The sequence below is a fragment of the Globicephala melas genome, chromosome 15, assembly GCF_963455315.2.
Source record: "Globicephala melas chromosome 15, mGloMel1.2, whole genome shotgun sequence".
In the NCBI taxonomy this organism is placed as follows: domain Eukaryota; kingdom Metazoa; phylum Chordata; class Mammalia; order Artiodactyla; family Delphinidae; genus Globicephala; species Globicephala melas.
Genome location: NC_083328.1, coordinates 62,931,441 through 62,956,473, shown reverse-complemented (window position 1 = coordinate 62,956,473; position 25,033 = coordinate 62,931,441). Strand labels below are relative to the sequence as shown.

General features: G+C 46.1%; 1 protein-coding gene across 4 annotated transcripts in view; it reads left to right on the top strand.

The window, feature by feature from the left end:
* UQCC1 (ubiquinol-cytochrome c reductase complex assembly factor 1) overlaps positions 1-22,401 on the top strand; it is a 90,524-nt gene extending 68,123 nt beyond the window's left edge. For 3 of the 4 annotated variants that reach the window (XM_060284065.1, XM_060284064.1, XM_030830777.2), the window contains 3 exons: positions 11,629-11,706; positions 17,892-18,005; positions 20,875-22,401. In XM_060284065.1, coding sequence (XP_060140048.1) covers positions 11,629-11,706; positions 17,892-18,005; positions 20,875-21,009 — 327 coding nt within the window. In that variant the 3' untranslated portion in view covers positions 21,010-22,401. The remainder of the gene's footprint in view (positions 1-11,628; positions 11,707-17,891; positions 18,006-20,874) is intronic. The other variant, XM_030830778.2, reaches the window with a different exon arrangement.
* The last annotated feature ends 2,632 nt before the right edge of the window (positions 22,402-25,033 follow it).

Here is a 25,033-nt window from a genome sequence, read left to right as displayed (position 1 = left end):
TCCCCAGCTTTGTGGTTTGTACTTGCTGGGTTACTTTTCTTTTTTTCCCCTTATTTATTTATTTGCTGCGCTGGGTCTTCATTGCTGCGCGCGGGCTTTCTCTAGTTGTGGCAAGCAGGGACTACTCTTCGTTGTGCTGTGCAGGCTTCTCATTGCAGTGGCTTCTCTTGTTGCGGAACATGGGCTCTAGGCGCGCGGGCTTCAGTAGTTGCAGCACGAGGGCTCAGTAGTTGCAGTGCATGGGCTCTAGAGCACGCGGGCTTCAGTAGTTGCAGTGCGTGGACTCAGTAGTTGCGGCTCACAGGCTCCAGAGCACAGGCTCAGTAGTTGTGGCGCACGGGCTTAGTTGCTCCGCGGCATGTGGGATACTCCCGGACCAGGAATCGAACCTGTGTCCCCTGCATTGGCAGGCAGATTCTTAACCACTGGACCACCAGGGAAGTCCCGGGTTACTTTTCAAAAACAAATCTATCTAATAGCACAGGGAACTATATTCAATATCTTGTAATAATATATAATGGAAAAGAATCTGAAAAAGAATATATATATTGTTAATTATCCATATATATATATTCAGTAATATATATATTACTGAATCACTTTTGCTGTACACCTGAAACTAACACAGCTTCGTAAATCAACTATACTTCAGTGAAATAACAGTAACAACAAATCTATCCGTGCAGCTTCCCTGTGCTAAGAGCTCTTCTTTGTCTTTCCTTCATGTGGCATTCAGGGCCATTTACAGTCAAACGTAAACTGCCTTTCCAGCTCTACCTTCTGCTTCGTCCCATCATGAGCTCTTCGTTACAGATTTTCCTCTGAGGATGCTGTAGTTGTTCCCCTCTCTGTGGCTTTACACATACTATTTTTTCTTTCTAAAAGGTACAAATCCCCGTCATCCTTTAATAGCCAGTATAATAAATGTTACCTCATCTCTGAAGCCTTTGAGCCCCCAGACTCACCACTGCCATTTTTTACATACAGTATGTTGTTACAATCATTTGTATGTCATTTCATATGAGATTACAAACTTCTTGAGAACAGGTTCTGTGTTTTATTCATCTTTTATGCCCAGCATGTACCATGATGCCTAGAATATGGTAGGCACTCAATATATACTTATCAAATGCATGCAAGGCAATGTAGAATTCTGCACCCAGACAGCTTTATGGTCTAGCAAGGAACGTAAGTTACTCCATGACACTACTGCTCAAAATCGAGAAGTATCATGAGAGGCTTTAATATATACATACATATGGTTAAGTCGCAGACTGAAATACTTGTGTGGGAAGAACCATTTGTAATTGGAATTATCTTTTATTGTGGTGAAATATATATAACATAATATTTATCAATTTAGCCATTGTAAGTATACAATTCAGTGGCATTAGATACAGTCACAATGTTGTGTAACCGTCACCACTGTCTATCATAGGATTTTTTTTTTTTTTGGCCACACCCCGTGGCATTTGGGATCTTAGTTCCCCAACCAGGGATCGAACCTGCACCCCCTGCATTGGAAGTGTGGAGTTTTAACCACTGGACCGCCAGGGAAGTCCCACCACTGTCTATCGCCCAGATTTCTTCATCATTCCCAGTAAAAACTTTATACCCATTAAATAACTCCCGCATTTCCACTCCCCCCAGACCCTGGTAACCTCTATTCTACTTTATGTCTCTATGAATTTGCCTATCTTAGGTACCTACTATAGGAGGAATCATACAATATTTGTCCTTCTGTGTCTGACTTATTTCATTAGGCATAATGTTTTCAAGGCTCATCCATGTTGTAACATGTATCAAAATTTCATTCCTGGGGCTTCCCTGGTGGCGCAGTGGTAGAGAGTCCGCCTGCCGATGCAGGGGACACGTGTTCTTGCCCCGGTCCGGGAAGATCCCACATGCCACGGAGCGGCTAGGCCCGTGAGCCATGGCCGCTGAGCCTGTGCGTCCAGAGCCTGTGCTCCACAACGGGAGAGGCCACAACAGTGAGAGGCCCGCATACCACACACACACACAAAAATTCATTCCTTTTTATGGCTGAATAATATTCCATTGTATGTATATACCACATTTTGTTTATCCATTCATCTGTTGGTAAACACTTTGTTTCCATCTTTTGGCTAGTGTAAATAATGCTGATAGGAACATTCAAATGTCTGTTCCAGTCTCAGCTTTCAATTCTTTTGGATATATACTTAGGAGTGGAATTACTGGGTCATAAGGTAGTTCTATGTTTAACCTTTTGAGAAATCACCAAACTGTTTTCCCTAGTGGCTGTACCATTTTCCATTCCCACCAGCAGTGCATGAAGGTTCCAGTTTTTCTACATTCTCATCAGTGCTTGTTATTTTTCTTTTCTTTTCTTTTTTTTTGCGATACACGGGCCTCTCACTGTTGTGGGCTCTCCCGTTGCGGAGCACAGGCTCCGGACACGCAGGCTCAGCGTCCATGGCCCACGGGCCCAGTCGCTCCACGGCATGTGGGATCTTCCCAGACCGGGGCATGAACCCGTGTCCCCTGCATCGGCAGGCAGACTCTCAACCACTGCGCCATCAGGGAAGACCTCTTTTTTCTTTTTAAAATTTTAGCCATCCTAGTGGATGTGAATGGAATTATCCTTTGCTTATGCTTCAGATAATTGTCTTGCTAATTGGGTTCTAATTTGCTTATTGACCATTGGTGACCATTAATAAGTTAGACTGTTTTCACTTTCCAAATCTTGTATTTAACGACAGAAAACCAAATCCTGATCAAAACTTTCATGCATTGGCACTTGTTTGCAGGGCATAAGTCCTTTCTTAAACTTGGAAATATAAGCAGAAAAGCACTTCTTAGTTTCCTAATTATTCTTCCATAGTACTTGTTATAGAGCAGGCAGGGATCAAAGGTCTGTTAATGTTTGATCTGTTCACATCAGAGAGTTAAGTGGCTATTATCTTGTTAGAGTGACTAATGAGAGAGGAAAAGTCAATTGCCCACTTTGTGTTTTCTTACCCTGGCAATCATGAAGTTCCTTCTCTCTTCAGTCATAAAGTCTCCTTTTTACTTGAAACTGCTTGTGTATGTATTTTGGGTTCTTGTTTGTTTGTTTTTTAATTTTTTTTTTTTTTTTTGGCTGCACCGTGCGGCTTGTGGGATCTTAGTTCCCTGACCAGGGATTGAACCTGGGCCCTCCGCAGTGAGAGCATAGAGTCCTAACCACTGGACCACCAGGGAATTCCCATGTGTATGTATTTTGCCTCCAAATCTAGAACTCTATTAGATGGTAGTAGTGGAACTAGAAGTGGTCTTGAAACTTTTTTCAGTGGAAGAGATTGCTTTGAGAGAGGTGTGGAGTTTCAGAGGCCATGTGAAAACATACTGAAAGGACAGGAGTTGAACCTCTTCTGGCTAGAGCAGAGTTGTGTTTGAAAACCATGAAAACAGTAGCAGCATGTATACAAAGTTGCTCAACCCCTTACCAAATTCTTGTATTCAGGGAGCTTTCTTAAAATTTGTAAAAAGTACGTGGGCATCAATACAAGAGGTAATTATGACAGGGAATATTATATCGATTCATTCTACAGACATGTGCTGAGCAGTGTGCCATCTTTGCCCTCAAGGAGCTCACACTGTAATACAGTGAGGGGGGGCAACCTGTAAACAGATTATTAAAATAATACAGTGCATCTTCCTGGTGGAAATATTAAAAACCATGTGAAGGAGAAAGCAGTAAGCTTTGGGAGCTTGAAAGACTTCACAGAAAACGGAGTGATTCCTTTTCTATAAAATGACAGTAACACCCCCTTTTTAGGATTATTGTGAAAATTAAAGAGATAACACATATAAAGTTTTTAATATAGTTTCTGGCACATGGTAGGCATTCAACAAATGTTAATTGTTAGCTAATGTTATTATTATGGAGAGGTTTTATTGAGTTGATGAATGACAGTATATCCATTGATTGCAAGCAACAGAGACTGCAGCTAATTTAAGCAAACAAAGGAGTTCATTGGGGGCTAGCTAAAGCTCACAGAATGGAAAGGAGAGTTTAACAGCAGGCCTCAGGAAGGAAAGATAAAAGGAAGCTCAGGGATCCTAGTATTAGTAATAGGAATTTAGTAATCTCTTTGGGATGATCCAATTTTAGCTGTCTTTTATCTTTGGATGTTTCTAGTCAGAAACAAGTCTCATTAGATTAGCTTGGACTCTGGGCCCCTCTCTGTGATGAAGGGACATGGTTCTAGGATCAGCAGCCTACTAACTCATATGGAGTTGGAGAGGAGTAGGAAGGCTCTAAGGAAGGGATGCTGAGAGAGTGAGTGATTTTCACCTTAGACAGTATCAGAGTACTTGCAAGATCTACTGATCCATTGAGGCTGATGATGTAAGCAAACAGGCCAACCCATGGAACGGCCTCTGGGTGTTTCTGTTGGCCATAGAATCGACTGTCCTGGCTTGTGACCAGTGCCAACCCAATGTGATCATTCCAGTCTGACATTCTTCATTGAAATTCTTCTGGTTTCTTCATGTTTATTAAGTACTGTAGCTAAAACAAAGACTCTTGACCATTACAATAATAGAGGAAGGAAAACTTTCTGAGCTTTGTATATTGCATTTCTTTTGATGTATTCAATTATGATTACCTTTTCACATTTCTCATTTATCAGCTCATGATCAGGGATTTGCTCTAGGTCTTAATTATGACCACATAGTCAGACCCTTCCTTCATCCTGTTACTTATTTATTTATTTTGGCCTAGACATGCTACTGTGCATCTGACCTTGTTGAATCTCGTCTCAGTTTCTAGGATGATTTTTCAACACTTCAGGGTCATTTCCATTTTACTTTTGTTTTCCATCGTACTGAAATTAGCAATTTTTGCTTATGTGATTCTCCATTTCTGATTATGACTTATCAGAAGCAGAAAGGTGTGACAGTGTAGAGAAGACACTAGATTTAGGTACCAGCGGAGATAAAAATTCCAACACTGCTAGCACACAAGCAGGGTGTGACTTTGGGGCAAATAACTTAGCATTTTCGAGCTTCTGTTTCCTTGTTTATAGAATTGGGACAACAGCGCATGAGACTTGTCCTGTGGGATACAATCAAAAACTTCAGAAATCAGAGTAGATTAGAGCTATCTCCCTCTTAGCTGTATGTCTTGGCATGGAAGAAAATGAACTTGGCATGATAGTTTGATTTTCCCAGGACCTTAATGTACCTCATCAGCTTCTTTTCAAGGTGATTACAGGCTTACTGATATGTTTGAATGCCTTATTAAGAGGGTAAATGACTGTAATTTCCAAGGACAGCCATCTCTTGTTTTGCTATTTTCCAAGCCTGAGGAAAAGGCTCCTGTGCTTTGTAACCATTTAGAAATTAAGGTTGAGAAAGTAACAACCATGTACCTTGTTTTTCAGGACCTTATCAAGCTATGCAGATCTTGAATATTCAGATCCCAAGCAATAAAACTGGGACTTTCAAAACACATAAATAAATAAATAACTAATAAGGAAGAGTATTTTTAAAGGCATTTCAATGTAGCAAGCCTCTCTGGTGCATTAAAAGTTTGAAGTGATTTATTAAAATGAGATGTAAGGATTATCTCATGCCTTGTTTAGGTTGGCTTTTCATCACAGCTGGAACATGCTATACTCATATGTTCACATCATTTTCTAAAAAAAGGAAAAGAAATTGTCCATCTTTTCATATTTTATTATTTTTCCTTTTCTTTCTTCTTGGTACTAACACAGTTTTCTCTGGACCTACCAAATGCACACGCACGCACACACAGAGTTTTATTTCTTGTATTTTGTGATCATTGCTGAAAGAGCCTCGGTAGATCTTTTAGTCATAATGCGAGTGAGTTACATGCACACATGTGTATTTGGTCTCTCCATGTGCCCTTCTCTCTTTCTGTCTACTTCCACCCGTTTCTGTGTATTTCATATAATATTGCACAGTGAGCTCATTTCTAACATTAAACTTAAATAGACTGGCTGGGGCTTCCCTGGTGGCGCAGTGGTTGAGAGTCCGCCTGCCGATGCAGGGGACACGGGTTCATGCCCCAGTCCAGGAAGATCCCACATGCTGCGGAGCGGCTAGGCCCGTGAGCCATGGCCGCTGAGCCTGCGTGTCTGGAGCCTGTGGTCCGCAACGGGAGAGGCCACAACAGTGAGAGGCCCGCGTACCGCAAAAAAAAAAAAATAGACTGGCTGATGTTCAGTGCACACTAGTTTATTGCCATGCAGTGACTGTGTAGCCCATGGTGTTGACATTGCAGAGTGTTGCTGATGTCATTACTAACCCCTAGAAAGACAACTAAAACCTGACCTGCCATCTTTTGTGCTGCATTGTAGCCTTATGGTGAATTTGATATATTCCTTATGCTTCAGTCAGCAGCTCTAGGCACGCTTTATCATTCACTCATTGCAACAAATCCTTATTAGCCCTGTTAGCAGCTTTGCCTCAGTAGCCTTAAAGTTTATTCTTATCTTCATTCTCATCAGTTCTTGTGTTACCCATACCAACCTTCTTCCATTCTCCCCTCCTACACCATAATTATACTTTTTTTCCTCCAGTTTACCCAGGAGTGGGGCTTAGCTTATGCTAGAAATGTATGACGTATTAGTAATTGGCCACTGATCACCCATCTCGTAGCCCATCTCTAGCGACCACTGTGATCAGGAGTATCTGCATTGTGTTTACCCAAGACCGTAGTAGCATTCGCCCAGCCTCTACAGGTAACCTGAGGTATAGGGCATATGAAAGGGCAGCCGCATTATTTATGGTGTTTGTTCCAACATAGATAAGCAATGGAATTGAACTGCACTGTATTCTAATCTTGACCCACTGTTTCCTAGCAGTATAACCTTAACCTTCCCAAACACCACTTTCCTCTTCTCTAAAGTGGGGACAGTAATAGCACCTATCTCAGAGAGTCACTGGGAAGGATTAAGTGAGCTCATATGTATAAAGCTCTTAGCATAGTTCTTGGCACATGGTAAACAGTGAATTATGGGAACTGTTTCTGAGACACTTTTGTAGACTGGGGAGAGAGGAGGCTTTTCAGAAGATATAATTTGTAAGTTATGTCTTAGAGGTTAAGAAGGAGTTAGCATCCCAGTGGATAAAGAAGGGAGAGGGATTCCTGGCAGCAGTGTGCTTGAGAGCTATAAGAGCGCATGACATGTTTGTGGAAATTGCACATAGTTTACTCTGACTGAGGGTGAGATAAAAGTGGGGAGGTGGGAGGAGGTGAGGCAGGAAAGATGACCAAGAACAGATCACGAAAAACCTCACGGAGCTCACAGAGGAGTTTAAACTTGATCCTCCGTCAGACCCTCCGTCCACATAATCTGGTTCCTCTGTTAAGCAGTCACGTAAATGTCTTTAAGAGCAGCAACAGGGAAAAGGGGAAAGAGGGCAGCGGATTGGCCTCAGATGAACTGGCATCTCTTTAAAGCAAATATTCCTCCTTGAGAATACTACATTAGTTAAACATGTGCCTTGCAAGATTCATTATTGCTTTACTTGTGTTCCCCGTTGGTTGTCTCATTCATTAATCTGCTGATTAGTAACCCTGAACTCTTGTGTGCCCCACTCCCTGACCATTTTTGCATTCCCTTTTCAATATACTGTGCTGGTCCCCCTGGGATGTAAACTCCAGGACCTGTCCCTGGCCTGCTCATGTTTGTTTCCTTTGCCCCTGGTGCCTGCTTCTGCTATAACATCTGTAGTATGTGTTAAGTAATCCTTAAGGTAACATTTTTATTATGTCATAAAAAGTGCATGGCAAATATATTATAACTTGTGGACTTTGTTTAAAAATGAACGGATAATTTATTGAGTGTGCCACATGAGCCTTGCTCCCCTCCCCATTTCGGCCGAGACTTGCTGCTCGTTTAGCCTCGCCTCCTATTGAGTGCTCCCACCCTGTGACATGCTAGGAAAGCAGACCCATGGTTGGCTAGAAATGACATCATAGTTTATGTACTCAATAAAAATTTAATTAAGTCATTACAGGAATTGCAGTCATCATTTAACCCTCTGATTTCTTCTGTTTAGTTTATTATTAAACATTCAGTAATACCAGTCACTAAATCCTGATGGCTTATAAATATCTGCATGAATTTTAATAGCTTAAATAAATGGGAAAATATGAGTAACTGATATACAAGGAAACTTTTCCTTGTGGTGGTGCTATATGTATGGGTTTTGTTTTGTTTTGAATAGATTTTTAAAATTAATTAATTTATGGCTGCGTTGGGTCTTTGTTGCTGTGCATGGGCTTTCTCTAGTTGGCGGTGAGTGGGGGCTACTCTTCGTTGCGGTGCGAGGGCTTCTCATTGTGATGGCTTCTCTTGTTGCGGAGCACAGGCTCTAGGTACACAGGCTTCGGTAGTTGTGGCACACGGGCTCGGTAGTTGTGGCACACGGGCTCAGTAGTTGTGGCTTGCGGGCTCTAGAGCACAGGCTCAGTAGTTGTGGCACATGGGCTTAGTTGCTCTGCGGCATGTGGGATCTTCCTGGACCAGGGCTCAAACCCGTGTCCCCTGCGTTGGCAGGCAGACTCTTAACCACTGCGCCACCAGGGAAGCCCCTTATATATGGTTTTTTAATAAAAAGAAAAGCATTATGGAAAGGATAAGAGTTTAATAAGAGGACAACCCAATGCTAACCGGGGAGAGTTTCTCATCCGGTTTGTCCATCTATGTATTCATGGGCAGGGTGCTCCATATGGAATTATCTGGCAGTGAGGACACAGAACCTGCGCACCAGCAAACAAAAGCTTAAGTGAGGGAATAAGATCCCAACAGAGGTTCACCAGAGGGAATATCCAGCTCCCCTTGGCTGCTGGGCTGGCTAGAAGGGCCCTTCAGGGCGAGTCCAGTAGTTCAGGAAGCTGCTCTCACTTACCCTCACCTGTTGCCCACAGATCATGTGTCTGCACTGATGGAGCTTCCACCCTCTTCCAGGAAGGGCCCTTTTCATGATCTAATCCAGCCTGGGTGATGATATCTGAAAACCATTTCTAGCTGTGGCAGCTTGCCATCTCTTAGCTAGAGGTGAGGGGGAGAGGCAGCTTATAGGTCAGTGGAGTTAGAATATAGGACCAGGAGGCAGAGGATCCTTGCTAATAAGGAATTCTACTCCTGCTCTCCATTCTTTCTGGGCAGTAGCCAGCCAGAATGCAGGTGCATCCCAAGAGGAGAAAGTATGTTTGTATGTAAACGAGCCTTGTTGGAAAGCTGGAATTGAAATTTGCAGATTAATGTGTTGGTGATCTCTGGAAATGCCCTGCAGATGGTGAAATAGGGAAAGCGTTCGTCCAGAAACCAGGTTCTTGTGACCTGCAGAACAAGTCCCTTCCCGTTTTGGGTCTCAGTTTACCATTTCCTCAAAGGGATGAGCTAGGTGATATCTGAGGGCCTTTCCAGCTCTAAAGCTTACTGGCTTGATGCAACACATAAGCCAGCTCTGCTGAGCAGGTTCAGTGAACGCTTACCTCTGAGAGATGCTGCCTTTGTGCTTGACTTCTCTGACATTGTCCTTTTGTGGCTCTGGTTCTTCTTGCACAGTTAGGAGAACGACTAGTATGGGAGTAGGGAGAGCCTCAAGATGGGCATCAACAGATCTGGGTTGTAGTCCCATCCTCTCATTACAGAAGGAATTAACTCTAGCTCTGGCTTGTTCCTTGATTCTTCTTTTACCTTAGCCCATTCTGAAAGATGGTGCAGTAAGAAGTTTGGCAGTTCTGAAATTTCAGAAACATGGAAGGTACTCAGCAGTAAAAAAGAGGAAACAAACAAAAGGATATTATTGGATAGAACACACTATGTGTGGTACTCAGGCCTTGTGAGGATTCAGTCATCAGCATGCCAGTCTTAAACCCTGCTCTGGCCAGGCCCTGGCCTAGGTGTCAGGCGTGCTGAGATTCATCAGACAGAGTTTCTTAGAGGACCTTTGAGCAGCTCACAAACTAGTGGGAGAGGCAGGTACAAAAACAACTCTAAAGTGTGTTGTGCCCCCAGGAGAAGTGTAGACAGAAAGCTCTGGGAACACAGAGGATGGATGGCTATTTTGGCCTAGGGTGAAGGTGGGGTGGGAAAGGTCATGGATTTCATAAACAGCTGCATCCAATCTCACATTTTCCAGTCTTGAGCTTCACAGTTCTCTTTCCCTTTTTGAAAATTGTCCATGACTATAAAGTATTGGAGCTGGTTTTAGTTTTATATAAACAAACCAGAAGGTATTACTCATAATTCCTTGCATTTGCAGAGCACTTTGCAGCTTACCAAGGCTTTCAGTGTACATTGTGGAGTGAATGAATGAATGAGTGAATGAAGTACATGCTAATTCATTTGCTCTACAAACCAGCTCTCTGTATAGGGCATTTAAAAGACGAGGACAGGGCTTTCCTGGTGGCGCAGTGGTTGAGGGTCCGCCTGCCGATGCAGGGGACACGGGTTCGTGCCCCCGGTCCGGGAAGATCCCACATGCCGTGGAGCGGCTGGGCCCATGAGCCATGGCTGCTGAGCCTGCGCGGCCGGAGCCTGTGGTCCGCAACAGGAGAGGCCACAACAGTGACAGGCCCGCGTACCACAAAAAAAAAAAAAAAAAGACAAGGACATAGACTCAGAGTGGTTACTTGACTTGCCCAAGATCACGTCCTATGTATACAGCAGAATTATGACTTGAACCCAGTTTTCTGACTAAATCCAGATCCTTTCACTACTCCTTTCTGCCCTCCTTCAGAGACCAGTTATGAACAACAGGATGAAATCATTCAGTATTTGATTTATTATCCAAAGTAAAATTATCTTCCTGCAGGCAGGAACCTGATGGAATGTCAGGCACATGGACTTTGAATTCAGACTGACGTGGAGGATTTATCACTAATTTTCTGTGGGATCTAGAGCAAGTCACTTCACCTGTTTGAGTCTCAGTTTTCTGTGTCTTTAAAAGCATGACTGTAGCATATCTGCCTCTCTGAGCCCCGGTGACAGAGGAGATGATGTCCATAATTTTCCATTTCCAGTGTTCCTGCCCATTCACCCTCCCTGGCACTCCCCATTTTCTTTCCTGCCCCTGCACTTTGTACAGCTTATTCCCTGTGTCTAGAATGTCCTCTTTCCTCCCCGCAACCCTCTCTTGTCAGATTCCTCCTCCTCTGAGGTCCACTTAAACATTACCTCCTAGAGAATTCTTCCCAGCCCCACCAAGTGGAGACCATTATACTAAAATGTATTTATCACTCACCACCTTTGGGATAGAATTTGAGGCAGTACGTTGCAGTGTGATTATTTTCTACATGTCTGTGTTTACTAGACTGTGTGCTCCTCCAGTCAAGAAACGTTTCTTTTAATTTGTGTTCATAGTATCTAGCATAAAGCCCGACGCGTAGTTGGGGCTCAGTTCATAAAACTGAGTTACTGCTTTGTATAATTTGAGACCAGCATCTAAAAGAAGCTGTCAAATTGGGGAGAATCCTGACAGATCAGGGAAATGAGGATGGACTGGCAGTTTGACCTGTTAGGGGCCCTCTTTCTCTGTTCTGCTAAGTTAAGAGCCAAAAATCATACTTTTTGGGTTTTTCCTTTCTTTCATACTTTTGTTTTTGCCATTTTGTTTCTGTAGGTTAATTCCTATATCCTGAAGAAGAACATGATGCTTATGACAAATAATTTCTATGTGGCAATCTTGGGATATGATGAGGTAAGCTTATTTACCAAGCCTTAGGCAGAACAGTGGCCTTCCCCAACAAAGGCATTTGATGAGAGCCTCTGAGAGAAGCTTCAGGGGCCACCATCACTGCCTGCCATTATGGCTTAGTATTTTACTGTTTCCTCACCTTCACTGACTCAGCAACTAGAATGAGTGTGCCCAGCAGTTTGCCTAGCACTTGAGAAAGAAAGCACTAGGTAATATGGTCAGATCATTCAACTAGTTGGCATTTATTGAGTGCCTGTGGAGTGCTGGATGGCGGGACAAAGGCAAATCAGTCACAGTCTCAGCCCCAGATGCGTTCAGAGAGAGGAAGACATGCACACATCAACATCATGGTCAAATCACACACTTCTTTTTTGGTTTAATTATAAAAGCAATACATACTCATTTTAAAAATACATAAAACTGTGCATAAATGGTTGAAATAAAAAATAAAGGGGCCCTTTCCTCTCCTGCCCAATTCTCTGTCCCAGAGGAAAACTTTCTTAATAGTTTATTGGGTGTCCTTACAAGTGTTACCTGTGCACACACAAGCACCTATGTATTTATTTTCTTCATGCAAATGTAAGTTACACTGCATATACTACTATTCTGCAACTTGCTTTTTTCACTGAGCAATATATCTTGGGTATCCTTCTGCATGAGAACATTTAGATCTATCTCATTTTTTATTGTAAAATTTACATAACATAAAATTTACCATTTTTAAGTGTACATTTTAGTGGCATTAAGTACATTCACATTGTTGAGCAGCCATCACCACCATCCATCTCCAGGACTTTTCCTGATCTTCCCAAATTGAAACTCTGTACCCGTTAAATACTATTCTCCTATTCTCTCCCCTGCACCAGCCCCTAGGAACCACTCTTCTGCTTTCTGTCTCTATGGTTTTGACTACTCTAAGTACCTCATGTAAATGGAGTCGTACAGTTTTTGTTCTTTTCTGATCGGCTTATTTCACTTAGCATAATGTCTGCAAGATTCATCCATGTTGTAGCATCTCTCTCATCTTTTTCTCCTCAACTGTTATAGAAATTTCAGACACATGGAAAAGGCAAAAGAATGGTGTAAAGAACCTGTATGCATACCACCAGGATTCATCATACCTCATCTTTTTAACAAACCATGTGCTTTTCTATTCATTTTGTGGTTACCTGCAGATTTAATGCAAGCATCACCCCTTCTGGGACACAGGCCCAAGAACTTCCCCCCCAGGCCCAAGGCCTTCTGCCCTTCCTGGGCTCCACAGCACTTGCTGCATTAGCATTAACTGTCACCCCACTGGGTGAGGATTTCTCCTGTGTAGTTACAGTGTCTACTCTGTATTTCTGTTGCCTGGCATGGGGCTTGGCACATGGCAGGTGAAGAGTGAAGAAGGGAAGAAATGCATAAAGGATGAAAGTAAGAAACTAGAGTTCAGGCTGGAGGAAATGTTATCAGCCTGTAGATAATAATTAAAGCCAGGACATGAGCTTACAAAAAAATTAAGTTAAATGATTTGCTTAGGGTCATAGGACTAGTTAAAATTGAGGTTTCCCAATTCCCAGTCTACTAAATATCCTCAGTTATAAGAGAGCAATTAAGACTGCATACTGCATACATCATTAATTCAATATGAGCTTTGTGGGGTGGGAATTGAGAAACACTGCTTAAATCTATGCATCAGTTGTTAAATTAGATACATTCTGATTTCAGAAACCTTACAGTATATAAAAGAATGAGGCTTAGAATTGAAGAAATATAATTTTCTTTCTCTTAACAGTTGTTTGTGGTCTTTATTGCAGATGGCTCAGTTGTTTCCTTTTACCCACATTAATAAAGATGTTCTGTCCCCCCATGCCAAATCCATCTTGGAGAGCCATCTTAGAAACATGCTTGAGTGCAAGAGTCACCTGGGGTGCTTTTAAAATCTAATTATTGAGAACTGCACTAAATATTCCAATTCAGGGCTTCCCTGGTGGCGCAGTGGTTGAGAGTCCGCCTGCCGATGCAGAGGACACGGGTTCGTGCCCCGGTCCGGGAAGATCCCACATGCCGTGGAGCGGCTAGGCCCGTGAGCCGTGGCCGCTGGGCCTGCGCGTCCGGAGCCTGTGCTCCGCAACGGGAGAGGCCACAACAGTGAGAGGCCCGCGTACCGCAAAAAAAAAAAAAAAAAAAAAAAAAAAATATATATATATATATATATATATTCCAGTTCAGTGGGAGTGGGGCCTGGTGTTTCAACAAGCACACCAGGTGACTTTTCAGAGTGGGAAAGTTTGGGAAATAGACTAATTACCTGGGACACTTTAGAAATACCACTATTTGGGCCCTGTCCCTCAGAAGTTCTGGATTTAACTGTAGGTGGGCATCTGTAGTTTTAGAAGTTCCCCAGGTAATTTAAAGGTATAATTCTGGAACAGCTTTTCTTATATTTTAGTGTGCATGCCGATCATCTGGAGTCCTAGGTAAAATTCAGATTCTGACCCAGCAGGTCTGAGGTGAGGCCTGCGATTCTGCGTGGCCCACGAGCTGTAGGGCACGTGCAGCCATTCTGCAGGCCACACTGGGAGTCACAACGTTCTAGAGCTGTGCTTTCCAGTACTAGCCACATGTGGCTGTTTTGATTTAAATTCATTAAAATTGAAAATGCAGTTCTTCAGTCACACGGGTTGCGTTCCAGGTGCTCAGTACTTGTTTGGGGCTAGTAGTGGCTACTGTGTTGGGCAGTGCAGCTGTAGATTGTTTCCATCATCACAGGAAGTTCGATTGGACAAGTGCTGCTCTACAGCACCCTGTTCCTAGAATCGTGCTTGGATTGTGCCCCAACGCTGAACACTTCTGGAACCTTCCTGTTTTCTACTACATTAGGTCCAAATTCCTCCATGGAACTTGCAGGCCTTCTGGGAACTGTCCCCATTTGTGACATGTCCTGTCCACCTTTATCTCCCATGGCCCTCCAGTGTGTAGCCTTCTTTCTGAGTGAGACCATTTGCCTCACTGCTCCACAGATATGCCGTGTCTGATTGAGGCTGTCCTGGACAACCAGGTGTGGGGGGCAGTAGCTGAGGCTGTCAGCTTTGAACCTGAGGATTTCAGGGTCTCACACTTGGTAGGCATTCTCTCTGTAAATGTTCAATGAACTAATATTATTCTCTCTTGCTTAGAATGTCCTGTAGCTCTCCAAATAGTCTCCATTCTTAAGGCCCCCTTCTCCACAGAGCTTTCCCTGACCTCTCTAGGTCTGTGTTTTTTCACCCTGAATTCCAATATCCATCCATCCATTTAACAGGTATTTATTAAGTGCCTACCATGTGTGATGCACTGGGGATATGCTGGTAAATAAAACAAACATGGTCTGATTCTTTCCTACCAGAGCTTATCTCTTAATGGAGAGACAGGCGGTAAATAAGTAAACAAGCAAATAAATATCTAATTACAAATAGAGCACAGTGATAGAGAATAATGGGGTGGGTGTACCTAGTGTGGACTGGGAAGGTCTCTGAGGAGTTTTCATAGACGCTAAGACTGAAGATTGAGGAACCAACCATGTCTTGACTATTCCTCAGAGTCTCCTGTACAGATTAGCATTTGTTCATTCTCCAGGATTTAATTCTGTGCTGCTGTTTGATGTGCTCTAGCTTTGTCCCTTCAACTAGATGGCAAGCTGCTTGTGAGCTGTGACCGTATCACTGTGACTCTGTGTTCTTACCATCGTGCTAAGCACGTAGTGGTGTCAGTTCAGCCCTCACTGAGTGAGGCGCCACCACTTTAAACTCTTAACTATAACCAGGGTCCTCCGGGGCCAGGACAGTCCCTTTGGCTGCCTCTTAGTTACTCTAGATCTAGGTGTCTCAATTTCCTGAAGGATGCTTTTTTTGTATCGTGAGGGAAAACAAGTAGGCATCCCAGTAGATTGTGGGAAAATTGCTATGCAAACTAATTTTTGCCTCCTAGGCACCCCTTTTTCTTTCCCACTTCCTCTCTCAGACCAGTTTGTTTTCAGTGACTTACTAGAAGTGTGGTGGAAAGAAGGCAGAAGTTGGGTTCGTTGATTTATTCAGCCATTTGTGTTGCACTCCCACTCTGTGCCAGGTACCGCATCCTGACTAGAGCCAGTCAGCATCATCCCTTGACCTCACCAGTGCATTCTGGTTCCAAATCTACCACCAATTAGCTAGAGAAGCTCTAAGCCTCAGTGTACTTACCTTTCCAACGAGGGTAATAGCATCTGTTCTTCCTGGCATACCTCGCCATCAGAGCCAGGTGTGTGAAGGAGCCCTGACAGTCTGGAACAGTCAGGTTGCTATCATTGTTAATCTGAGTTCTGAGTCATCCTTTTCCTTCTGACTGATTATGGACTTGGCCCTTCCCAGCCATCTCACCCATCGCCAAGGCTGCCTGTTTGCGGCAGGCCGTGGCTCCCGGGGCTTTTGCTGTCCTGTGCTCTGGGCTCATTTTCTAAGTCCTTATAACACTCACTCCCACTCGTGTTCCCTCTCGTGTAGCGTATGTGAGTCGCTGCCAGCAGCACTGCGGCATGTGCCCAGGGCACTTCAGACACAGGCAGGCTGTTGTGTTAGCAAATAGCTTGGAGAACAGTGATGTGCCTGAGCTTGTCCTTGGCTCCTGTCCCCATCTGCCAGAAGAAGCTGGTTTTCCCGACTCAGCCATTGTGCCAGGACAGTCTCTTGGAATTGTAGGGGTGTTTAGCAGGGGGCATTTGGGACAGGTGGATGGTTTTTCCACCAAACTGTCAGTACCCCATACTGGACATGGCCCTTCCTGGCAGCAGGCCTAAAGCCAGACCTCATGTATTGCAGTGCCTCGGGGGCCAGACCACAGCATGACATCGAATAAGTGATCCTGGCTCTTTGTGTAATGATTTATCACTTACAGAGCCTTTCATGGCCATTGTCTCTTCTCACAACTCTGTGGGATAGGTTTTAGTTTGCTTGTTTAGGTTGTGAGAAACTGAGGCTCAGGAAGGGCTAGTGGCTTTCCAAAGGCCACATAGCTATCAAGTGACCGAGCTGCCATTTGAACTCAGGTGGTCCGATCCCCAGATCTCACTGTTGTTTCAACTGTATTCACAGCTGCATGCCAAAACAAGCTCCTAATCTTTGTACCTAGCATAGTGCACTTAGCAAAACACCTGTGTGTTATCTCTTATCATTCAAAGGTGCTGTAAGTAGGGCAGGCATTTTAGTCTCTGTTTAATAGATGAGAAGGTCAAGACTCAGCTTTATTAAATTGCCCACCGTCTCTGAGCTTGGTACTGGCAGGGCCAGGACTTGATCCCGTCTTCTAACTGACTTCCAAGCCCCAGTCAGCACTTTGTCTGGTTCCGTACACTACCTTGGCACCTGGACAGAGCAACTTCTCAGGGCCTTTCCCTTTAGTCACCCTTGCCCAGGAAGCAAGACCCTCCTCTCTCCCTCCTCAGAGCTCCAAGTTAGAAAATGGCCTTAGTCCAGGATGAAGGTCTCTGTGATATTTGGGCTTCCCAACAGAGCTCTCTCTCCTCTGTGCCAGGACAGCCGACGTTAGGCACACACAGGCTCTGAGCATTCCCCTGGGGCCTATGGCTATCCTGCCGAGCAGCCTGTTCCTCTGCTTAGGGAGAGGCTGGGCCAGCCATAGCCAGCCCAGAGCTGGGTGACAGTGAGGCCAAGGTACCTGGCTCTCATTGCTAAAGAGCTAGCTGCCTTGCAGATGTGTGTCCTTGGACCAGGGGAGAAGGTGCAACCTACACTCACCGCTGTTCTTGGGAAGAAATATATACTCACAGGACTCCACGCCCATTCCTTGTGGACGGCAGTGGAACCACTGCTGCTCCCATCTCTCTTCTCTGCCTCTCAGGTGTTGCCTGGGCCTAGGCAGGCTGTAGAGGGAGTTGTGGCCTAGGAGGGTCCATCAGGCATGTGCCCCATCTTTGTATCAACCTTATTAGCCAGTCACTTGGCCCCCCTGGGTCCCATGTTCTTCGCCTGTATAAAATGAAGGGGTCAGACCAGATGCTCTCTGAAGACCCCTTCCAAGCTCTACCAAGTAGCTGCCCCATTCCTCTCTCATGGTATCTGTAAGGTCCCTCTGAGCTGATTTTGTGTTGCTAGCGTGTTCACAGTATCCCCAGCTTTTGTATCCTGGCTCTGCCGTATGCCCCAGAAGAACAGTTGTGCTGTGTATTCTAGGGGGTCCTTTCAGATGATCGTGGGCTGGCTGCTGCCCTCTGGAGAACCTTCTTTAACCAGAAATGTGAAGACCCTCGACAACTTGAATTGTTGGTGGAGTATGTGAGGAAACAGGTGAGCAGTCCTTCCCCTCCCCTCCAGAGCCTCCTGGACAACAGGTCCTTCCTGAGGTCTGTGGATGTTGGACTTTCAGAGGATCATGAGAGGTTGAGTTCCCAGAGTCCAGTCTGAGGGAATTCTGACCAGATCATGTCAGCAGTGGGCACCGATCAAGAACACCTTCTGTGGATCCAGCCATGAGCCAGGTCAGGGGTCAGGGAGTAGGAATAGAAGAATAAAGGGCACCGAGAAGTCTGCTGCTTTTATAAACCTGTTGCCTCTCATTCACTGCACGTTCGACTGTCTGCTGTGTGCGCAGTGCCGTACTGATCCTGGGCACACACAGTCCTCCTGTAAGATAGCAGCATGGGGTGCAGTAAAGCTCCCCTTAGGTACCCACTCTGAGCCCCAGGATTCATGTTTCCAGCTCCTGGCTTCCAACAGGATTGGGCTCCAGGCAGCATTCCACAACATCCTGTAAGCCTCTTCCCACTGGGTGCTATCTGTCATCAAGCAGAGTTCCCCTGCTTCATTCCTCACCCCTCTGGCTGCCCAGGGCTCCCTGACACGAAAGCTTCTAAGAGAAAGCTCCAGGGTGAGGACTGCTTAACTACATAGTTTTCCTCGAGCCCAGGAAGAATTCACTCCTGTGCTCTCTGCCCCCGGATCCTGTACTGATGGGAAATCCATACATTATAGATGAGGGAGAGCTGAGTGGCAGGGAAGAGGCACATGTAGGCTTTCCCAGGGTCTCCCAGTGAGTCAGGCTGTGCAGCTGGTCTAGAGCCCCCAGCTGGGTGATTCATGCAGCCACTAGAGGCCTCAGCTGCTCCAGACCGCTCATCAGCTCAGGCTGTCCCATGAGTCACACCTTTGCTTCACGGGCCTGGCCCCTGGAGCCAAAGGGGCCTCACCTCACAGTTATTCTCTTATTCACCTGTGTCACGGCCTTCAAGCCTCCAACGGCCAGGAGAGGGAAGGCCAGGCTCTGGCTCCAAGGAGAAGACAGGGCCAGCAGGCCCAGCTGGTTGATTACTGGAAAACTACATACTAAGGCTCTTCAGAGGGTAGAGAACCCCAGAAGCCAGGACTGCTGTTTGACCGTTCTTCAAATCTGCCAGATCCGGGAAGAAGGCACTGTGGCCAGAGGACCCCACCCACAGAGAATTCTGAGACTCACACTGTTGACTCGACTCGCCCTCAGACAGGAGTAGCAACTGGCAGAGCAAATGCTGTGTTTTCTGAGAGACCAGCCCAACTTTTCCATCTGCCGCGGTGGGCTTGTGCCAGGGGCCACAACAAGGGCACAGCTGGGACCTTTCTGAAGGCCCCGAAGGAAGGGGCTGCCACACCAATAAGAAGGCCCAGATTGCCCCAGTGAGAGGCAGGCACTAGGAAAACAGTGATGGAGCTCTTAGGGAAGCAGCGAGCTCTGATGGGGACCCAGTTCTGTCAGCAAACCTTTTGAGCACCTATTCTACCAGCCTCTCTGTTGAGAAAGCAGAAATTAGTAAGACCCAGTCCTGCCCTCAAGGATCCAGCTCATGATTTGGCAAGGAAGCCAGTCAGGCACAAGGCTAACCCTGGAGTAAGTCAGTCTGCAATGTATACAGGCAGGAGCAGAGTCTATGAAAGGCTAAAGAAAGGAGGGACTAAGTCTGAGCGAGTGGATCGGGGAAGGCCAGGAGGCTAGTCCTGGGCCATGATGCCAGTTGGTCTGGTAGATGGCCTGAGGCCCAGTCAGAGATCATGCTGAGATTTTCAACCCAGGAGATGGGCATAGTGGTGGCATTAAGGACAGAAATGGAGTAATTGGAAAGAGGAGTGGCTTTTAGATGAGATAACAGGTCAGTTGACCTCCTTGCACTGGAGACATGTGGAAATCCAGACCTGAGGTGTGTGTAAGAGACTGGGGGTGAGTGTGAGGGTCTGCAGCCTAAAAACAAAGCAGCGGAAGTGAAGGAATTCTTGGAAGAGGGAGTCGATGCAAGGCCTAAGATGAGGACTTTGGACTCCTGCCACCTCTCCTTTCCCCCCAGTTGCCTTCTTACCCTCAAATGGAGCTCATCTTTCTGAATCCAGTGCTGACTCCTGCTCTGATCCAGCTCTCGCCCTAGAGTTTGCCTGTGCACTTGAAAGCATTTGTCCTTATTCATCTCCTTACCAGCAGAAGCCTGGGAATCCTCCCAGAGGTGGCCTTTATCGCCTAAGACTTGCCACTTGTTAGAGCACCTGCCTCTTGCAAAACTGCCCGACCACACCTCCCTGCGCTGCTCCTGTTCTCCATCACAGGTGTCCCCTCTCCGCATTGTTCAGGGGGATAAACTCCCTCAGTCATCCTAGAGGGGTGAAGCTGGGGCCCACTAACCATGGGGTCAGGGCCCACTAGAGGACAGTAGAAGCCTACACATTTTTTTTTTAAGTTCCAGTGACTAGCAGTGTCCTTCATCCTGTGAGGTACACGTTACTATTATGGGCCCCTTTCTCAGACAAGGGTACTTAAATCTCAGAGAAGGGAATTGGCTCACCTTGGGTAACATCGCTACCCTGAATGGGCAATCAGACACACAGTTCTGGTCCACAAAGTCAGGGCTTGTGTGTCAGACATTTGTCCATTCAGAGGCACAATGGGGAATTCCCTAAAGCCTGAGAAAGCTTCCTTAGTGACTTGTTTCTTCGAACCCCCTTAAATGAAATAATCCGGGAGATCAGAGACCACTACCCGTGCCCCCCCGCCCCCACCCGCCTCAGGCTTGGGAGCTGGGATGGTCAGTAGCCCCTCGTGCCCCCGCCCCGTTCTCTCCTTTGGGAGGCTGGTTCCTTGTGCCATCTCACGTCCATCCTGCCCTTGTCCCTTTCCTGTTTCCTGTTCTTCTGATTGCAGATACAGTACCTGGACTCCATGAACGGTGAGGATCTGCTTCTGACAGGGGAGGTGAGCTGGCGCCCTCTAGTGGAGAAGAATCCTCAGAGCATCCTGAAGCCCCATTCCCCAACTTACAACGACGAGGGTCTTTGATGGGCTGGTCCCTCCAAACAGCTGGCCAACTAGCTCTGAGGAACTGCCAGAAGAGAGGTGGCTGTTTGGCCCAGGAAGTGGCCTGAACTGACCTTTGAAAAGCATCTGTCAAATACCTGGCCCCATTTGTGTTGATTTTCCTCTTAGTACGCCCAGGAGTCTGATTGGGTGGGGTACGGTGCTGGGAGAACCCTTAGCCCTTCTAAGGTGTCCTCTCCCTCAAGAGAAGCCCTGAGAAAGAGCTCCCCTGCCCACACTCCCCAGGTCCCCTCTAGGAAACATGCGATTGACAGCTTTTCCCAAAGGCCACAGAAGGGAATGGGGGTAGGTTAGAAAGGGGACACCCCCTCCCCCCCCAAGGGCCCACTGTGGCCTAGGAGCAGTTTGTAATGCTTCTGAGTCGAGACGGGTAACCACGCTCTGTCCTCCGGCCTTGAGCTGTGGGGTTGAGTTGGCCATTAAAAGAAACAGAGACTTCTCTCTGCCATGGCTCTTTATTCCTGGGTCTTTTAGAAACTTACCTGGGATGGTGGATGCCACGAGCTGAGGAGCACTGCCCAGCTCAGTTAGAGACAGGGAGGCGGAGAGGCTCAGGGGGGTCTCTGCTGCTGCTTCTGCTTCCAGCTCATGGAGATGTCACTGTTCTGGCCAAGGTACAGCCTTCCAGGCCACGACCTTGGGGACCCAGGAGGCCTCTATGGCCAGGGGGCTTGTCACATCCTGAGTCATTTGGAAAGAGGCCTCAAGAGGAAGGTCCCTTTGTCACACACACTCCCATTGAACTGGGTGAGGAACATGCTGCCTTTTCCTCTCTTGGCTCCCCCTTATACGAGGTACTGGGGAGAAGGGGAGAAGAGGAGAACACACTCTTCCTGGCTTCGTTGCTCCGCCCCAGGACCCAGCCCCGTGCCCAGCCTTCCACCCCCTTCCCAACTCGAGGAGCATGTGCTGCAGAGCCACCTTGGTCTGGGCACTTGAGGACCAGTCTCCTCCTCCCTCTGAGTGTGGGTCATCTCTGGGGGAATTTTCTTTAAATTGAAGAAAGGGGGCGGAGAACCATATTGCCCCTCCCCCCATCAAACTTGCTTCATTTAACTTGCTATAAAATGAGTCATATAAAGAAACTCTATAAGGGTGAGGTATATCTCACTTCTGTGAAAACATTACAAATCAAACCACCTTCTCTGAGTTTATTTAAGATGCTTTTGTTGCACAAGGAGCTCTAGAGTGAAGCCTCCTGTGTGTGTGAGATAATAACACCTTGTAACTCATTACAGCTGGGCACTATTTACATAAACCAGAGCTGGGCCAGGCAGGAATTTGCTGATTAATTTATTTTTAATGGAGTGAAGTATACCATGCACCAAAATAAACTTTACAGTGTGTACCTAACTGCTCCTGGAATGGATGGAAAAATTAATGGAACAGATTTGGCTCTCAACTCTACACATTAATTTATATATAAAAGTTATTTGAGCCTTAACCCATTTGCTGCCCAGGGCAGCTCCCCAGCCACAGATCCCAGCCTGCAGCACCAGTTCAGCTACCGGGCTTGCTTTAGAATCATGGCATCTCAGATTGGAAGGACCGTTAGCGGTCATTTAGTCCAGCCCTGGTCCAGAACTTGACGCCGTTTCTCAACATCCCAGTTGCCTATGTTCATACGGGCCCTATATGAATACCTCCAGCAGCAGACAGCCCCCACCTGCAGAGCCAAGTCCTGTCTCCATAAGAAGAGTAATCACCAAACACTGCAACTTATGACACGCAGCCATGTTTCAAAGAGCCAGTCGATCTGTCATGTCTGTGATGTCCCGAAGCCCTCACTTCCTGCCCGTAGGCATCTTTCACTGACTACACCCGCCCCCCCAAAATAAAATCCAGGCTCCTTGGAAGCTGCAAGGCTTTTCTTAGTTTGATCCTTGTTTGTCTTTTTGAGTCTCTAACCCATTTCTTTTCTGAGCAACTGAACCACTTGGGGTTACCTGAGGAGACTACCCCGTATGTTTTCTCTGCCTGGAATCCTGTCCGCTCTTCTGACTAAAGAAATTACACACGTCCCCTAATACCACCCTCTCCTGTTCACCCCAGGCAGTGTTCTCCAGAGGAACTATTTTTTACATACCCACTCTCCATCCTGCACTGTGAGCACCTTCAGAGTGGGCATTGGTATTTGGATCAGTCGCCTTTGTTTCTCCAGCGTCCAGCAGCATGGCTGGACCTTAGTAGGCATCAGTGTAAGCTTTGATCAATGAAAGAAGGAATGAATGACTAAATCACCAATCATTATCTATACAAGCCCAACAAAAAGCCCCTTTCTGGACCATTCTCTCAGTCTGTACTACAGTTCAGCTTATTTTAATAATTCAGTACGAAGTACCTCCTTTGGCCTTCGAATAGGAAGGAAAGCCAGATGTTCTTGCTCTAGCTAAACGTTTTTCTATTGCAAATTGTTATTATACAGAACAAGTGAAAGACATGTTTTCTTTGCTCTCAGGGAGATTGCTCTCTAGGAATAATTTTGTACTTTATTTGTACTCTGTATATGTCCAGAAAGGATCACAGCAAATTAAGAGACACAGGTGTAAAAACTGCAAAACAATTGAAACACAGTTTAAGAGATAAGGGCTTCCCTGGTGGCGCAGTGGTTGAGAGTCTGCCTGCTGATGCAGGGGACGCGGGTTCACGCCCCAGTCCGGGAGGATCCCACATGCCGCGGAGTAGCTGGGCCCGTGAGCCATGGCTGCTGAGCCTGCGCGTTGGGAGCCTGTGCTCCGCAACGGGAGAGGCCACAACAGTGAGAGGCTCTCGTACCGCAAAAAAAAAAAAAAAAAAAGGAGATAAGATGCAAGTATTGGTAGGTTAGAAAACCTAGCCCGCTAATAACCAACTTTCACGTGACTTTTTCAGCAATTTATAAAGTGTGATCTCAGGTGTGCATTGTCTCGCAGCAGTTTTGTAAAACAGGTATTGTTCTTCTGATTCTTATCCCCTTTACACAAGAGACGAGACGGGACTACAGCTCAGAGAGGCCTGGAAGATGAACCAGGGTAAGAAGGGGCCTAGAGTGCCCAGCCCTCATCTTCATCCCTGGAGCCCTTGCTCTCTCCCCACCCCACACTGCTTCCCACAGGTCAGTGAGGAAATCTGCAACTGAGTATAAAACCTTGCTCTGAGCTCCCTGGAAGCCAAAGGCAGAAATGAGACAGGCTGAAGGTTATGTACTTCCCATTGTCACATGAAAGGAATTATACTTATTCATCAGAAGAAACAAATGTTTTCCTTATAGGGTCTTAAAATGAGAAACACTGAACAATGTTGTGAACAGTACCCCTAAGATTTCAGATTTGCCTAAAATTTTAAAAATTGCAAGTATTGCTTTCTTACATCAAGCTGAGATTAAAGCCCAGGCTACACTTCAGCCAGTGTTTTTTGTGTTTCTGTTCTGCGCCAGATGCTGCTTGGCGTTTTCAGTTAGTATCTCATTTAATCCTCAGTGACAGTTCTGTGAGGTAAGTGTTATTAATAAGTTCTTGTTACTGCTGAGGGGGACTGAAGCTCAGGGAAGCCCAGATTTACCTTGCATGCGGACTCAGGCGGTTCTGACACCCAAGTCCAATGCTTTTAGTTCTAGAAAAGGAGTACTAGATGGGGAAAGGGTCAGTTGTGCTACATTAAAAAGTAAAAGGAGGGGCTTCCCTGGTGGCACAATGGTTGAGAGTCCGCCTGCCGATGCAGGGGACACGGGTTCGTGCCCCGGTCCGGGAAGATCCCACATGCCACGGAGCGGCTGGGCCCGTGAGCCGTGGCCGCTGAGCCTGCGCGTCCGGAGCCTGTGCTCTGCAACGGGAGAGGCCACAACAGTGAGAGGCCCGCGTACCACACACACACAAAAAAAGTAAAAGGAAAACGAAAGCAGTATTCCAGCCATGTGGGCTTCTGTGGGCGCATACACATACTAACAGGAAAAGTCAGAACAAGGGAGTTCAGGTTCAAGGTTCAGAAAAGCCTTCGAGGAGTTGGA